This window comes from Rhinoderma darwinii, chromosome 4, assembly GCF_050947455.1.
Source record: "Rhinoderma darwinii isolate aRhiDar2 chromosome 4, aRhiDar2.hap1, whole genome shotgun sequence".
Taxonomy (NCBI): Eukaryota; Metazoa; Chordata; class Amphibia; order Anura; family Rhinodermatidae; genus Rhinoderma; species Rhinoderma darwinii.
In genome coordinates, this window is record NC_134690.1 from 94,807,750 (window position 1) to 94,825,266 (window position 17,517).

A 17,517-nucleotide genomic window follows, 5' to 3' on the forward strand; every position below is an offset into this window, starting at 1 on the left:
AGGTGAACTGGACGTGTATCGTCGAGGTCAGGATGGTCCGGCTGACGGGAACACAGCGCCTGTGCGGCCCGGTGAGTGTGTAACTCCATCATTGTCATATCCAGCGATTTTTATGTCGGGTGTCGGCGGGGGGGCTGCTAGCGTCGCATCGGTGGCCGGTAGTGGCGCGGGCGGGCGCGATGGCGCGGGGCTGGCAGATTTAGTGGGTTGCTTGAGGGAGCTGGTCGGGCGCCTAGACAGGGCGGCGGCGCCGGTAGCTACGGAAGTGTCCCCGGCGGTAGTGTGGGAGGGCCCCAGGGACGTGGGATTGGTACAGGCGCGGCCCGTGCTGGCGGTTAGGGAGGCGGTCGCGGTGTCGGTACAGACCGAGGCACAAAAGGATGGCGATCGGGTGTGTATTGATGACCGTGCTCGGGGCGAGGTGTACGTTTGTTTCGAAGGTCCGTTGGGGGCGCATTTAAAGCAGGAGGTGCGCGAGCGGATCTGGAAGGACGAATATGTTGAGATTTTTTCTCTCTTGCCGCTCGCTAAATTTAATTTGGATAAGAGCAAGCGGGACGAGAGTAAAAAGGACGAGGAGGAACGGCGGCGGTATAGGCTTATCCCGCAGACGTTCGTTAATTGGTCGCAGGCGTTCGCCATATTGGCTAGTGTGATAGGGGAAAAGGCGCCGGAAAATTGCTCGGCGTTGTTTTTGTTATTTTGATGCCATTGGGGAGGCTCATAGGGCGTATGGGGGTCAGGCGTGGCTGCGATACGATGAGCAATTCCGTCAGCGGAAAGCGGTTCGGCCGGCGATTCGGTGGGACCAGAAGGATATTGCTCTCTGGTTACGGGTTACGGCTCCGGTTAGGCAGTCCTTTCCCGGGAGCGGCGGCCAGGGAGGCCAGTCTAGTCAGGTTGGACAAAGCGGCGGGGGAAAGGCGGGTTTTTGCTGGCAATTTAATGAAGGCCAGTGTAAGTTCGGGGCCACGTGCAAGTTCAAGCACGTGTGTTCCGAGTGTAATGGTGCATCACACGGGGCGGCAAAATGTCTGCGAAAAAAGAGGTCAGGGAACCAGCCCTCCGCGGCTGGTCAAGGGGGTGTCGCCGGTGAGGGTGGAAAAGATGGTCCCTTATCTAAATGAGTATCCGGATAGGGCGGCGGCTAAGTTGCTTTACGAAGGGTTTCGTGTTGGTTTTGTTATTCCTCCGCCTCCTTATGAGGTTCCGGTAACGCGGAGGAATTTAAAATCGGCTTACTTGCATGCAAAAGTCGTGTCGGAAAAGTTGTTAAAAGAAGTTTCGTTGGGCCGCATGTCGGGGCCGTTTGTTGAGTCGCCTGTAAAAGATTTAGTTGTGTCCCCGTTGGGTATTGTCCCTAAACGCGAGCCCGGAAAATTTCGTTTGATTCAACATTTATCGTATCCCAAGGGTTCGTCGGTAAATGACGGGATTGATCACGAGTTGTGCTCCGTAGTCTATACCTCATTCGATAAGGCGGTGGGTTTAGTGCGGGCTGCGGGTCCAGGTGCGCTGCTAGCAAAAACCGACATCGAGGCGGCGTTCAGGTTGTTGCCAGTTCATCCGGAAAGCCAACGGCTGTTGGGTTGTTTTTGGAATGGGGCTTTTTACGTGGATCGGTGCCTTCCGATGGGGTGTTCCCTTTCTTGTGCATACTTCGAGGCGTTTAGTAGCTTCGTGGAGTGGGTAACGAGGGGAGTATCCGGGGTCGACTCGTTGATCCATTACTTAGATGATTTTTTGTGCGTTGGCCCGGGGGGTTTGCCGGTTTGCGGTAATTTGCTTCATACACTACAGAAGGTGGCGAGGGATTTTGGGATTCCTTTGGCGCCAGAAAAAACGGAGGGCCCGGTAGCGACGATTTGTTTTTTGGGTATTGAAATAGACTCGGCGGCAATGGAGTGTCGTCTCCCTGCGGATAAGTTGGGTGCTTTGAGGCTGGAGGTACGGCGGGCTTGTAGACTGAAAAAAATGACGCTGCGGGAGCTTCAGTCGCTGCTGGGGAAGTTGAATTTCGCCTGCCGGATTATGCCGATGGGGAGGGTGTTTGGTAGGAGGTTGGCGGCGGCAACGGCGGGAGTGCGTGCGCCACATCATTTTGTGCGGCTCAAGGAGGAGCACCGAGCTGATCTTCAGGTTTGAAGAGAAATGTGCCTAGGCACAAAGTTCCAATTTCCCAGCCACCAGTCAATTAGTCGATAAATGTCAGTAAAGGCAGTTAAAATATAACTTTTATTAATGTATCAAACAGACAAACGACACTGAAGAGTTAAAATTGTATCAAAAGACGGCCAGTATGTAACACAAGAGTCAGTGTGCATGCATCCAGTACAACACTGGACGCAGTGAGAGAGACTGATTCGGCAGCTGCAGACTGCCGTACATAGGAACAGTTCCCCCGATGGAGGCAAATAACTGGACCGTCAGTGATATATTAAAATGGCGATAGCCCCCCCGACATGTTTCGCTGCAGAAGCAGCGTCCTCAGGGGATAATACGGGGCTAAGGATTACCTGCTAACGCCGATGCTGCTGCAGAATCAACTGAAGCCTCTGGTGCCGATGTGTCCTCGCTCGTCTGACACGATGCAGGACCTGTGAGTGACGTCACAGCGTGATCTGGCAGAAGCTGGGCGTTCTGAAGAGAAGTGGATGATACTTCTCGTCAGAGCGCCCAGCAAGTAAAAGTATTAAAAACGCCCCGATGTACGCACATAATACACGCCCACTTGGACTTTTACTTTTAAACACACCCACTTGGACTTTTGCAAGCCTCATTTCCATAACTACAAAAATGGTCATAACTGGGCCAAAAATGCTAGTTTTTTAAAAATAAAAACGTTACTGTAATCTACATTGCAACCCCTATCTGCTGCAATAGCAGATAGGGGTTGCAAAATCGGGTGACAGAGCCTCTTTAAGTCTCTTTATCAACTACTCTCATTTATATGCGCATCTTCAGCGCAACATATTCTTGACTCTTAAAGTTACTAGTCTATATCTCACAGTGCAGTTATGATTGGTGACTGGGTGTATTCCCTGTCATCTCCATTAAATTGCATTTTTTGGTATCTTCTAAGTTCCCTTTACGCTGTACATGGACGCAACCGACTGTGTGCACGGTTCCTAGAATAAAGTTTTCATTTTGACAATAAGATTATACAAACATGGCCGCTGCTGGGCTTGTATGCTGTACTAAGATGGCGGCCGCCTGCCTGATAGTGGCACTGCGCATGCGCGAAAGTGCGCTGTAGCAAGAGACTACTCAGTCATAGATAGTCGCCACCCCACTTTTCAGGCGCTGGAACTACAACCCGAACACATGGATCCGAGGTAAACACAAGGCTTATGTTTTTAATTTGTTATATTATGTGCACCTGCACTTTTTTTAAAGTTGTTCACCAATTAGCATTTTTCTGCTGTAAACTGGATGGCCCGGATTGATCTGAGGACCATCATATATACACAATGGCACTTCTTTGTATTTTATAACTTTTACTGATGCAACATGACTGTATCTCTGTACTTATTTATGTTTTATGTTAAATCACTTGCCTAATGAGACCAGTTGTGTGGTCTCCATATATAGCACATGCTTTTACACTGTTTGTATGCTTGAGAAAGGCTCCATGTAAAGAGCCGAAACGTCGCACAGGGGCTAATAAAAAGCCGTTTTTTCTATCACAAATTGGAGTGCTGTCTCTTATTGGACGAATATTGAGGATCTGGGAGCAGTGATCGGGCTCCTGGGACGTGAACCCACCTTTATTCCTGACTGGTGCTGCTGGATGGTGAACATTCTATATATATATATATATATATATATATATATATATATATATATATATATATATAGAGAGAGAGAAAAACATAGAACACAGCAACGGCACCAGGACTTCAGAGTAGATGAAAGCAAAAAGTGGATTTATTCACCTCAGTAAAGCAACGTTTAGGTTCAACATCAACAGGAACCTTTCTCAAGCCATTGATGGCTTGAGAAAGGTTCCTGTTGAACCGAAACGTTGCTTTACTGAGGTGAATAAATCCACTTTTTGCTTTCATCTACTCTGAAGTCCTGGTGCCGTTGCTGTGTTCTATGTTTCTCTCTATTCTTTTGGGGAATTGATTCGCCCCCAGGTAACGAGCACATGGCCTGATTTTTTGGAAACCATTGGAGTGCTGTGTTCATCTACCATTGGACTGTATATATATATATATATATATATATACTTATATATACACAATTGTATGAGTGCCGGCAGCGGTTGGGAATTTGCTGCACCTGGGATCTGGCGCACGTGCCGAACTCGAACGGCGGTTGGTCAACTATAGGTAACATGGTATAGATTCCATACATAAAACAGTGGGTTCTTTAGTGAGGACAGTACCCCCTTAGCAAGCGAAACGTGAAAAGCGCATTGGGGCATACAGCGTGGTGCAATTAAGCTTTAAATATGGATGAGATACTCCTTTGAAGCTCACCATCAGTAACTGTTATATTTATGATGTGGTGCGACATTATAACGGAAGTGAGATTGCTCTACTAGTGAGTTAGGGATCAGTTACTCTTCATATTCTAGTTCACTATGCCTATTAGGGATTGACATTTAGGATTCCCACTCAGGTCCTCCACCTACACCTGCTGTCTTCTTTTGGAACTTTTTTTCAATATTTGCCTCTGTATGTAATTTTTTTTATTTTGTTATTTAGTAAACTATATTTTATATTTTGTGTATATTCTGGTAGTTTGATGCTCCTTTTCTTTCATTTGGTATGAATAATACAAGAGGTAGGACATAATATGAGAAGCTAGTACACCCACTAGATTCCCTACTGCAGGGGCTGTGTAGAGAGTAAAGAGGAGCGGATCCAGGACTGATTCCTGAGGAACCTCAACAGCAAGGTCAAAAGGAGGAGAAGTAGAACCAGCAAATGATACACTCAACAGGCAGTCAGAGTGATAGGAAGAAAACCAAGATAGAGCAGTGTCTTTAACCCCTTCCCTAAAGGTCACTTTTGACCTTCCTGACAGAGCCTCATTTTTCAAATCTGACATGTTTCACTTTATGTGGTAATAACTTCGGAATGCTTTAACCTATCTAAGCGATTCTGATATTATTTTCTCGTGACACATTGGACTTTATGTTACTGGCAAAATTTGCTCGATACATTCAATATTTAAATGTGAAAAACACCAAAATTTAGCGAAAAATTTAAAAAATTAACATTAGCAGGTGCACATAATATAACAAATTAAAAACATGAGCCTTGTGTTTACCTCGGATTCATGCGCCTGCACACCGACGTCCAACTGACATCACGGACGTGCGGAGGGCAGCATAGAGAGGCCAGACCGGGTAAGGTCGCCTCAAATTATCAAACCCGCATGCACACCAAAAACAGCCAGGAGCGGCTAAGACCGTCGTTCTCATAAAAGGACCGCTCAGCATAGAATTTAACCCTATAAATGCATTATTCTAAGTGATAAAGAGAGAAATGTCAATGAGCCTGGGTGAATAGTGTATTCCAAAAGAGCAGAGAAGCACAAAGACTAACCATATGCATAAGCACACAATGACTATATGTAACAGAAAGAAGCAGGAATATATATATATATATATATATATATATATTACATAAAGTATGATAAGTGTCACATAATTAAATAGTTACCTAAATATATACAAACAATATGTACATAACAAATAAGTGAATATATATATATAAAGTGCTAGTGCATGTCCGTGTACTGTAAGGATTATATAGATACTCATGTACACATTACTACATAATACAAATCATAATTGCATGAAAAAGAATTTTAAAAAAAGTGTAAAAACCTACATCATATACAAGTACAAATAATCATTAAAATAATCATGCAATTCATCCATCTAAAGTGATAGTAGTGCTCAGTGTCAGTTTTATAACAGTAAAACATCGAGACATATTTTCATATATATACATCAACACTTATAATCCATGCCTTAAAAGTGATAGCAATGCATAATATCACATCTGTGACAATATAAATCACAATATGCTAAATAATCATTTTATATGTTTACAACAACATTAGTAGTTCATACATATAAAGTGACAACAGTGCAAAAAAATAATTAATTTTAGGAGAAAATACTATGCGAAAATTCATTATATGGTCCAACCGTAGATATTCATGGTCCTAAGATGATGTCATCACTGATAAGTTGTAATGAGGCCACAGGCAACAATGTTTATCGAAGATAAATCTAAAAAGTGAAGAGTAGTAAACAAAAGACAACCAGTTAAAAACAGATTAAAAATGAACAGAATGATAGAAACGTTCATAGGAAAGGAGCGAAACTGAGATTTTCATTTAAAGCCATGGGAACCGTATTTCCCAGTGTAACGATCCACTTTCATTCCCTCTGGGCCAAAATTTGCTTCATATTTGCTCCTCTAATACCACAATGGATTCTGTCAATACCTCGGACTTCAAATGATCTAAGGTCACAGCCATGATGGACTTTAAAGTGTTTCGGTATGGTTTTAGGCTGCATCAAATATTCAATGTCCTTGGCTGCTATGATGTCACGTACATGTTCTCTTGTTCGGATTCTCAATTCTCTGGATGTTAATCCAACATATATATTTGGACACCTGCATGTCGCATAATAAATCGCATTCGATGTGCTGCAGGAGATCTAGTGAGTTCTTTTAAATTGACGTGTGTTGTCCGCCATCTCAAAAGACGTTGTGCGGATGATGTTGAGACAGGAAATACAATCCCCACAGTGGTAACAACACCACTTTGGGCCCTGTGAATTGAATGGGGTTTCACTACATAATGACTTCTCACTAGCATATCTTTCAAATTTATACCCCACCAGGCTATCATCAAAGGGGCCTCTGTTAAATTCTACCCAAACGCAGGTTACGTTTTCAAGATTGGCCAATGCTTGGTCTACACGGACCTTATTGTCACCCAACTGAGCTGTATAATGTGTTTTAAATAAAGTCTGGCTAGTGCCACAAATTTATTTGCCATGATATTGTTGTTGTGTGGTTATTTGTGTTAGATGAGTCGGTGTTTAAAATGTGCACTCCTTATTCAAACAGCAACAAATAAGGGAGAAGACAGATTGTCAAGAATAGAAGATCATACAATACAGACTGAGGGTATGTGCACACGATAGCAGGCATTTACGTGTGAAAAGACAGACTGTTTTCAAGAGAAAACAGCTGCCTCGTTTCACACGTAAATGCTCCTCCTCGTATTATGCGAGACGTCTGTGACGCTCGTAAATCTTGAGCTGCTCTTCATTGAGTTCAATGAAGAACGGCTCAAATTACGTTGCAAAGAAGTGCCCTGCACTTCTTTGCCGAGGCAGTCAATTTACGCGTTGTCGTTTGACAGCTGTCAAACGACGACGCGTAAATGACAGGTCGTCTGCACAGTACATCGGCAAACCCATTCAAATGAATGGGCAGATGTTTGCCGACGTATTGTAGCCCTATTTTCAGACGTAAAACGAGGAATAATACGCCTCGTTTACGTCTGCAAATAGGTCGTGTGAACCCAGCCTGAAGGTAATATAGAAGATTTTACTTTACCTCCAAGAATTCCTCCTCAGTGGAAAAAAAAACTACAGGCCAGGTTACCCAAAAAAAACAACTCTGAATTGTGATGCCAGGACTTGCGCCAGATTGAGTTTTTTCTCTAAAGCAAGGTCCCCGATTAAAAAAGACACCTGAGTCATCGATTCGGTCACACGACATTTCAATATGCCCTACAACTTCTTTAGCTTCCTCCAAGATTTCTTCTAATACTTAGTACAATTCTGTAGGGTTATAACTTCTAGGCAAGTTTCTTTGAAAAAAAAAAAAAAAGCTCTAGAAGAGGTGCCATTTTAGGAGATACACTATATGGACAAAAGTATTGGGACATACCTCTTAATCATTGAATTCAGGTATTTCCTTCAGACCCATAGCCACAGGTCTATAAAATCAAGCACAGTCTGCCTTTACAAACGTTTGTGAAAGAATGAGTCGTTCTAAAGAGCTCACTGAATTTAAGTGTGGTACTATAATGGGATGCTACCATTGTAACAAGTCAGTTTGTGAAATTTCTTCACTTCTATTCACGATCAACTGTGAGTGGTAATATTAAGTGGAAGCGTTTAGGAATTAGAGCAACACGAAGTGGCAGACCCCATAAAGTCACAGAGTAGGGTCACCGAGTGCTGAGGCGCATAGTGCATAAAAGTCGCCGACGCTCTGCTGACTCAATAACTGCAGAGTTCCAAACCTTCCCTGTGTAACAACAGCCCGAAGATTGGGCTGTAGCAGAGTCAGTGGGTGGCAGTGTGAACTCTCCTTGTCACCAAGGTATTTGACTTGGGGCTACTCCGGGGAGCTGAATCTAAGGGGACCCTTGTACAGGGATGTGGACTTTGCTGTGGAGGAACCCAAGGTTGCTACCCCTGGACAAGTATCCCTTGGTGATGGCTGACATTAGTAGAAGTAGAGTGGTCAGGAGTGCTAAAGGTCTGGGCAGGCTGCGGAGGTTCATAATGATAAATGTAGCAATAAAACAGGTGGCAGGCAAGGATGGTTTAAAACAAGGCAAGGTCGGAACACAGAAATTCAAGCAGGGATAACTTTGAAACACTGGGAACACAGAGGAACCAAATTGCTTTGGCAATGGACAACAGAGCAGGCATGGCTTTTATATAGGGTCAGGTGGTGAATTTGAAAATTGGCTCGCTGGCCCTTTAAAAATACAAGGGTCAGCGCGTGTTAGGACCCAGTGGAGAGTGTCGGCGGCTGAAGCGGCCACCATATGCTGAGATTAAAGTAGAGGAGCAGCATGGGACAGGAGGACCGTTCCGAAGTAAGTACACAGCCGGGAGCATGGGATATTACACTCTGGCACTACCATCAGCAAGAAAACTGTGCATCGGGAGTTTCATGGCATGGGTTTCCGTGGCCGAGAAATTGCAAGCCTTACATAACCAAGCACAATGCCAAACGTCAGATGGAGTGGTGTAAAGTACACCGCCACTGGACTCTGGAGAAATGGATATGTTTTCTGTGGAGTGACGAATCACACTTCTCTATCTGGCAGTCTGATGGACGAGTCTGGGTTTGGCGAATGCCAGGATAAAGTTACTTGCCCGACTGCATCGTGCCAACTGTAAAGTTTGGTGGAGGAGGGATAATGCTATGAGGTTTCTCAGGACTTGGCCAAAAAACCCTTAGTTCCAGTGAAGGGAAATCTAAAACCTTCAGTATACCAAGATATTTTGGACAATTGCTTACAATTTTGTGAGAACAGTTTGGGAAAGAACCTTTCCTGTTCCAGCATTACTGCGCCCCAGTGCACAAAGCAAGGTCTATAGAGGCATGATTGGGTGAGTTTGGTGTGGAAGAACTTGACTGGCCACACAGAGCCCTGACCTCAACCCCATCCAACACTTTTGGGTTGAACTAGAATGGAGATTGCGAGCCAGGACCTCTCCTCCAACATCAGTGTCTGACCTCACAAATGCTCTTCTGGATGAATGAGCTAAAATTCCCACAGACACACTCCAAAATCTTGTAAAAAACCTTCCCAGAAAAGTGAAAGCTGTTTATGCTACAAAGAGAGAACCAACTCCATATTATTGCCCATGGATTTAGCATGGGATGACATAAAGTCTCCTGTAGGTGTAATGTGTAGGTGTCCCAATACTTTTGTTCATATAGTGTATGTTTATATTGTGCACTCCCATTTACTTTACAACCAGTCCCTGTTGTTGATCTGCTCTCTCTGTCATCACATTTCTGGCTTCACAACTTCTTCCCCCTCACTGACAAATGATGCTGTTTGTTTGATGTGCTTTCTGCCAATATTTGTCTGAGATGATGATTAACTGCATGTGCTCTGCCGACCTCACAGTTCTACCCGTTATACAGATACACAGTACAGAGCCTACCTCAAGACCATCGGTAGTGTTCTCACACTCCCACCAAGGTATGTACTGCCATAGAGCAAATATATATTGGTATAAAAGTTATGAGAAGGACATACAAACAGCAGGATTACACTTCGCTGACTGGTTAGGGTATGTTCACACGATAAGAGGCTTTTACGTCTGAAAAGACAGACTGTTTTCAGGAGAAAAACCGCTGCGTCGTTTCAGACGTAAATGCTCCTCCTCGTATTATGCGAGGCGTCTTTTACGCCTGTAATCTTGAGCTGCTCTTCATTGACTTCAATGAAGAATGGCTCAAATTACGTTGCAAAGAAGTGTCCTGCACTTCTTTGTCGAGGCTGTCAATTTACGCGTCGTTGTTTGACAGCTGTCAAACGACGACGCGTAAATGACAGGTCGTCTGCACAGTACGTCGGCAAACCCATTCAAATGAATGGGCAGATGTTTGCCGACGTATTGTAGCCCTATTTTCAGACTAAAACGAGGCATAATACGCCTCGTTTACGTCTGAAAATAGGTCGTGTGAACCCAGCCTTAGAGTCATACCGAAGGCAATATAAGATCTTCATCTTGTCGGCCATTCCCCTGAACTGGGTTTCTATAGAGAAGACTCTTTATGATGTCAGAGGCAGTCCATTTGTTTCTTGAATGATTTTGGACTTATGTTTTATGGCGTGTGAATTTGATGATTCACAAAATAAACAACATGTACGGCTCCATATTTTATTTAAACCAAGTCACACCGTTTCTATCTGGAAAATACTAAATCCACGAGTGGTAAACATTGCACAATGTACTTTTTGTATTGTGCAATATAAATCACGACATTACACAATAATATTGAACTCACTTTAGGGGATACATAAAAAAGTCATTTTGAAACAAATCCATGTATGACTGAAATGTTAGAGGTTTAGTTTCCAGTTTTATCATTTTTCTGCTGTGCTACCATCTTGAACTGGTCTAGGAATCATCAATAGATGATAAGAAGAAGAATTTTTACTTTAATGTACTCATGACTTATCTAATGAGGGAAGGGTATTTAAAAAATACTGGAACCTTGATATAACATATATATGATGGGTCACCTGAATATTGATAGGCCTGTTAAGTCTCTAATGACTTGATTTACACAGACTAGTTGGCATTAGAATAGAACTGTATTTTCTTCAGATTGGCATCGGCGTTCAGGTTATTTGGCGTCCTATTGCCAACGCTAAAGTTCTGTTATAAAGAAAAAACCTAGTATATATTTTTTTAATGCGTTTGGTTGGCATGTAAGATGCTTCTGCAAATCACAGAGCATAGGAATCTACTGTTAGGCCTTATTCACACGAACGTGTTATACGTCCGTGCTACGCGCGTGATTTTCACGCGCATCGCACAGACCTATGTAAGTGAATGGGGCCGTTCAGACTGTCAGTGATTTTCATGCAGCGTATGTGCGCTGCGTAAAACTCACGACATGTCCTATACTTGCCCGTGTTTCGCGCAGCACGCACCCATTTAAGTCAATAGGTGCGTGCAAATCGCGCATGGCACGCAAAAGCACTTCCGGGTGCGGCGCGCAATTCGCGCAACAGTAGTAAAAAGAATGAATGAAAACAGAAAAGCACCACGTGCTTTTTTGTTTGTATACATACAGAGTGTCATAATGATGGCGGCTGCGCGAAAATCACGCAGCCACGCACCATATGCTAATGCCAGACGGACCTTTTGCGCACGCAAAACGCAGTGTTTTTTTGCGCGTGCAAAACGGACACGTCTATGTGAATAAGACCTTATGATGAGTGGTGATACATAGTCATAGGCACCCTAGTTAATTCTCAATGTGTAGTCATTGCTATCTGATATTCCCACAGGGAGTATGAGCATCAGGGACTACTAAATTTATCATAAGAATGACCAGATATGACCCCAGCTATTCTCCTGATGCAGAATTCATTACCAGATTGGATAAAATATATATATTTTACAAAATGATTTGTAACCTTACAGGAGCAAACATCTGTATGCTCTCCAGAGGAATAGCTTGCCCAATGGAAACGCTCTACTTCTTCCCCCCTCCAAATGCCATTTATAATATGACTGTTCTCTTAACTGCAACCTCTTCACCCTTTATAGACTTGAAAAATGTATCATTCTGGAAGACATTATATAGTTTATTGCAAGAAACGGTGAAGTAGTACAGTACTAATGTAGTATATTGTTTTCTACAGTCCAGACACATCGACATGATGAGACCTTTCCTGTGTGTTACACTGTTTCTGCTGTCTACCTCATCCAGTCAGTCAGGTACATTGAAATATTGCATACGTAAATCATTTTTAGCATAAGTATATCCGTTAGATTTTTGTTGAAAGCATGTCAAGTGAGCAGTAAGGCTATGCGGACCTCATATTTAGCGTGTACGTTGCGAAAGCTCCCGACGTACACGCTAAACGTGTCCATAGAGCTTTATTAGCCCAACAGAGGCCAAAGCACTGTCCTTTTGACCACTGTCGCGCTGGAATTAGTCGATATACCTTTTGTTTGGCAGATGGAATAGCGGAGTAGCATTGAACAACTTGGATGTGACCTTTATTAGGGTCTGATAAGCTGTCGTAGGTACACAGGAGCCGCTCCCAGCCAAGCTATCACTACAGCACACTGATGAATTCAACTGAAAGCGCTGCAATGCAGCTTCTGTGTAAGGTGGATTCATAGAAACTGCATCTCTAAGACCTCCTTCATACACATTTTGTCTGCCAATTTAGCGTATGTTCACACGCAGAGTTTTCAGGCATATTTCAGGGGGTAAACGCCTCGAAATACGCCTTGCTAAACGTCTACAAACATCTGCCCATAGAATTAAATGGCAAAAACGGCATCTAGTTCAGACAGGGTGTTTTCTTTACGCTGCTTTTTTAAAATACGCCCCGTAAAAAGAAGGAGCATATTACTTCTTGAGACGTTTCTGGAGCTGTTTTTCATTGCGTCAATGGAAAAACAGCCCAAAAACGGCTCCAAAAAATGCCTCAAAAAACATTTTCGGCTACAAAAACTGGTGAAAATCGGAGGCTGTTTTCCATTGAAAACAGTTCCATCATTTTCAGCTGTTTTTGATTTTGCGTGTGAACATACCCTTAAACTGCTTTAAAAAAAGCTGCTAAAAACGCTATTATTATTAAAACTTAATTGTTTTTATGGCATTTTTAGTGGCGTTTTTGGTGGCGTTTTTCATTAAGTGTCATTTTGTACGTTCTTTTTTGTCTGCCATTTTTAAAGATCTATAGAGAAGCCTATGGGAAAGATGCATGAACATGGAAAAAAACACCACTGACCACAAAATTGCCTAAAAAACGCCACAAACCAAAATGCAGTTGTATGTAGTGCATTTTATATTTCACTATAGACTTGAATGTAACATCTGGCTGCACTATAAAAAAAACTGCATAAAAACCGCAATTAAAAACACCACGAAAAATGAAGCAAAACGCTGTGTGTGAATCCAGCCTTACAGTAAGGGGGGGATTCACACGAGCGTGATTTTGGTGCGTGCAGGCAGCGTTTTTTTCGCGCGCCACGCACAGCCCTATAGAAGTCAATGGGGCAGTTCAAACAGTGCATGATTTTTGCGGCCGAACTCGTTTTGGCCGAACCCGGCAAAAAAAATTCCGGTACGCGACGTCAGGAGATAGTCACTGTCCAGGGTGTTGAAAGAGTTAAACTGTTTCAGCACCATGGACAGTGACTTCCGATCCCAATATACATGAACCTGTAAAAAAAAAACAAAGTTCTGACTTACCGATAACTCCCGGCTTCTTCCTCCAGTCTGACCTCCCGGGATGACAATTCAGTCCAAGTGACAGCTGCAGCCAATCACAGGCCAAGCACAGGCTGCAGCGGTCACATGGACTGCCGCGTCATCCAGGGAGGTGGGGCCCGATGTCAAGAGAGGCGCGTCACCAAGGACGCGTCACCAAGGCAACGGCCGGGAGGGAAGTTCTCGGTAAGTATGAACTTTTTCTTTTTTTTTAACAGGTTTCTCGATATTGTGTTCGGCATTCACTGTCGAGGGTGCTGAAATAGTTACTGCCGATCAGTTAGCTCTTTCAGCACCTTGGACAGTGACTGGCGTCGACTAGCCTCATTTCTATGATGGCGGCTGCGCGAAAATCACGCAGCCGCGCATCATACACGGGTGACACATGCAGCTGTCAAGTGGTTTTTGCGCGCGCAAAACGCCGCGTTGTTTGCGCGCGCAAAAACGCAACGTTCGTCTGAATCTGCCCTAAGTAACATTTTTAATAAAAATATATTAAAAACATGTTTTTAACACATTAATACATATATTTAATTTAACCCCTTCCCGCCGCAGCCCTTTTTCAGATTTTCATTTTCGTTTTTTCCTCCTCACCTTCCAAAAGCCATAACTTCTTTATTTTTCCGCCGATATAGTCCTATGAGGGCTTGATTTTTGCGGGACGAGTTGTAATTTTTTTTAGCTCCATTTATTGTGCCATATACTATACTAGGAAACGGGAAAAAAAATATTTGTGGGGTAGAAAATGAAAAAAACAGCGATTCCTCCATTGTTTTTTGCGCAGCGTTTTTACGGAATTCACTGCAATTAAAATAACATGTTAACTTATTCTGTGGGTCAATATGATTAGGGCGATACCAAATAAGTATAGTTTTTTCTATAAGTGTAAAAAAGAAAATTTCTTTTGTGTTGCCAAATTCCGAGAACCATAACTTTTTTATTTTTCTGTCGATTAAGTGGTATGAGGGCTTATTTTTTGCGGGATAAGCTGTCGTTTTTAATAATACCATTGGTATTGGTGTACATGCGACGTTTTTATCACTTTTTATTTCATTTTTTGTAGGAGCTGAGGTGACCAAAAAATAGAGATTCTGGTGTTTACATTTTTTTTTACGGCGTTTACTGTGCGGGTTAAATAATGATATATTGTAATAGTTCAGACTTTTACGGACGCGGCTATACCAATTATGTTTATTTTTTTACTATGCTCTAGGGGGAAAATGGGAAAAGGGGGGTTTTTAATGTCAAATTTTTATTTAACTCATTTTTACTTTTTTTTTATTAGCCCCCCTAGGGGACTTCAACCAACGATTGTGAGATCACTTGCACTAGGGCTTAATAGGTGTACAAAGATGGCGAACCAGGGGGCCTTCATTAGGCCCCCAGGCAGCCATAGCGATTGCGTTGCGGGGGGCGCGATGAGTTGTTAGAGGGGGTCGCCCCCCTCTTTCTAACGATTTAAATTGACCACAGCATTTAACGAGTTAAACTAGCGGGATCGCGCTCGAGCGCGATGCCGCTCGTTACTTTGAAGATTCGGCTGTAACAAACAGCCGACATCGGTATCGTATGGAACGGGTTCACTCCGTGAGCCCGTTCCATACTTCCTCTACCCGACTTTGGAGTATGGATACATCAAATGTCGGGAAGGGGTTAAAAAAAATGCCCTAATATGTTTACATATGCTTTAAGCTGGTCATACCCATAAGATGAATATCGATAGAATCCGCCAACAATATAAGGCTTCGTTCACATCTGCGCTACCCCCGACAGACACAAACGGAAACAATAGGTTTCCGTTTCCATCACCATTGATTTCAATTGTGACGGATCCGGTGCTAATGGTTTCCGTTTGTCTCTGTTATGCAAGGCGGAATCAATACCGTAGTCGACTGCACTTTTGATTCCGTCAAAACGACGGAACCCTTGCACAACGGAGACAAACGAAAACCATTGGCACCGGATCTATCACCATTGAAATCAATGGTGATGGAAATAGAAACTTGTGGTTTTCGATTGTGTCTGTCAGGGCTCCGTTCCGACGGAAAGCTCCAACGGAACGTTGGAACGGAGCCCTAGCGCAGATGTGAACTAATCGGGCATGCTTTGCATCCTTTGTTCTGCCAAGAGATAAGCTGCCATCAGAGGTGTCTGGCAGCGGGTTATCTCTCTCCCTCTCTCTCTCTCTCTTTCAGCTATTGGTTTAACATGAACAAGCAATCATATTTATGGGGAGGTTGGGGAACATAGCTGTTGTCTGAACAAGCGTTCTTTCTACAGCTATCTTACATGTATGGCCAGCTCATGAGATGGGAAATACTGTGGGGGATCTGCTCTGAATAGGAATATTCCTTCCTGAGGCATAGTCAGAAGAGACACCTGCTATGGCCAAAAGCAAAGTGGACAAAATCACCATTAAATACAACTGTTTACTTTTCTTCTTAGGTTAGATTATTTTCTCAGTTGTCCACTTGATGAAGCTTGCAGCTGTAAAAAAATCTGGTTTCGACACGCAGTATCTAACCTCATATTAATTATAATCTGTATTAGGCCTTATTCACACAAGCGTTGAATACATCCGTGTGATGGCCGTTAAAGCAACGGCCGTCACTCGGACGCATGTTTTTTTCAATGGGGATGTTCACACGGCCGTTGTTTCAACGTACCATGTGATAGGTCCGTTGAAAAATAGAATCTGTCCTATTATCTTCCATTTTCATGGATCCCTCCATAGGCTCAAGTCTAAGTTGATCCGTGAAAACGAGACCCACACAGGGGGCACCTCGGACGTGAAAAACGTCACTTTTTTCACAAACTGACCTGGTGTTTGGCCCATGCACTGAGTGACCAGCTTATTTGAAGCATTCATTTGATGACATAATATAGATCAATCATCTACGACTTTGAGTATTTGTGTGGTCATTAATATATGGCCAATTTGCTGATACTCCTACATATACCACCAGTATTACAAGCACAACAAAGTGTATGCTTTCTCTATTTTTCCTTAGTGTTTATTGAGAGAGAGCGAGCTCATCATGTCTTACGGAAAAGAGCAAATTATTTTCTAGAGGAAATACTTCCTGGGAATTTAGAACGAGAATGCTATGAGGAGATGTGTTCAAAAGAGGAGGCAAGAGAAATCTTCAAGTCTCCAGAAAAGACAGTAAGTGCTCTGTGGTAACCAGAAGAATTCTGAAAATCCTATTTTTGTGGTAATGGCCAATTGAACATTATATAATTATAGTTTAGGAAGGAAGTGCATGAAGAGTTAACGTCAGTACAGCAGGGATACAATTATAATAAACTAAGCAACTAAAACAACAATGAGAAAATCGTTATAAGGGAACTTCCAGAAATCATTATCAGTAAGGGGGGAGTCTAGAGATCAGTTATCCAACACCATATTACCCATCTTACAAAACAACTGCCCCTTAGTTGGTTAATCAACTAATTGATCAAATTTGATTAATAAATTGAATGACCTTAATATGAGCGTATTTTAACATCCTTATTACTGCTGCAATAGCGCACCTCCCATGGTTCTACAGGATCGGACTTAGATCGTAGGTTCTGGTATTGCGGCCATGGTACAGCTAAGGTTATTGTCCCATGGTTGGAAAATGGCCACATTTTAGCATAAATATTATGGCAGGACTCATGATTGGTCAACAGTTATTTCTCCCGACTCCTCCATAAACACATAAGACCCCTTTGGCAGTGGCTTATCTCCCATTGGAGCAAAGGATTG

The 17,517-nt window shown here is 43.0% G+C and overlaps 1 protein-coding gene across 1 annotated transcript in view; it reads left to right on the top strand.

Annotated features, from left to right (window-relative positions):
• The first annotated feature begins 9,910 nt into the window (after positions 1–9,910).
• Positions 9,911–17,517, top strand: part of LOC142759327 (venom prothrombin activator porpharin-D-like) — a 37,801-nt gene continuing 30,194 nt past the window's right edge. The window contains exons 1-3 of the mRNA XM_075861397.1: positions 9,911–9,999; positions 12,181–12,256; positions 16,778–16,932. Of these exons, the coding sequence (XP_075717512.1) occupies positions 12,196–12,256; positions 16,778–16,932 (216 nt within the window). The 5' untranslated portion in view covers positions 9,911–9,999; positions 12,181–12,195. The remainder of the gene's footprint in view (positions 10,000–12,180; positions 12,257–16,777; positions 16,933–17,517) is intronic.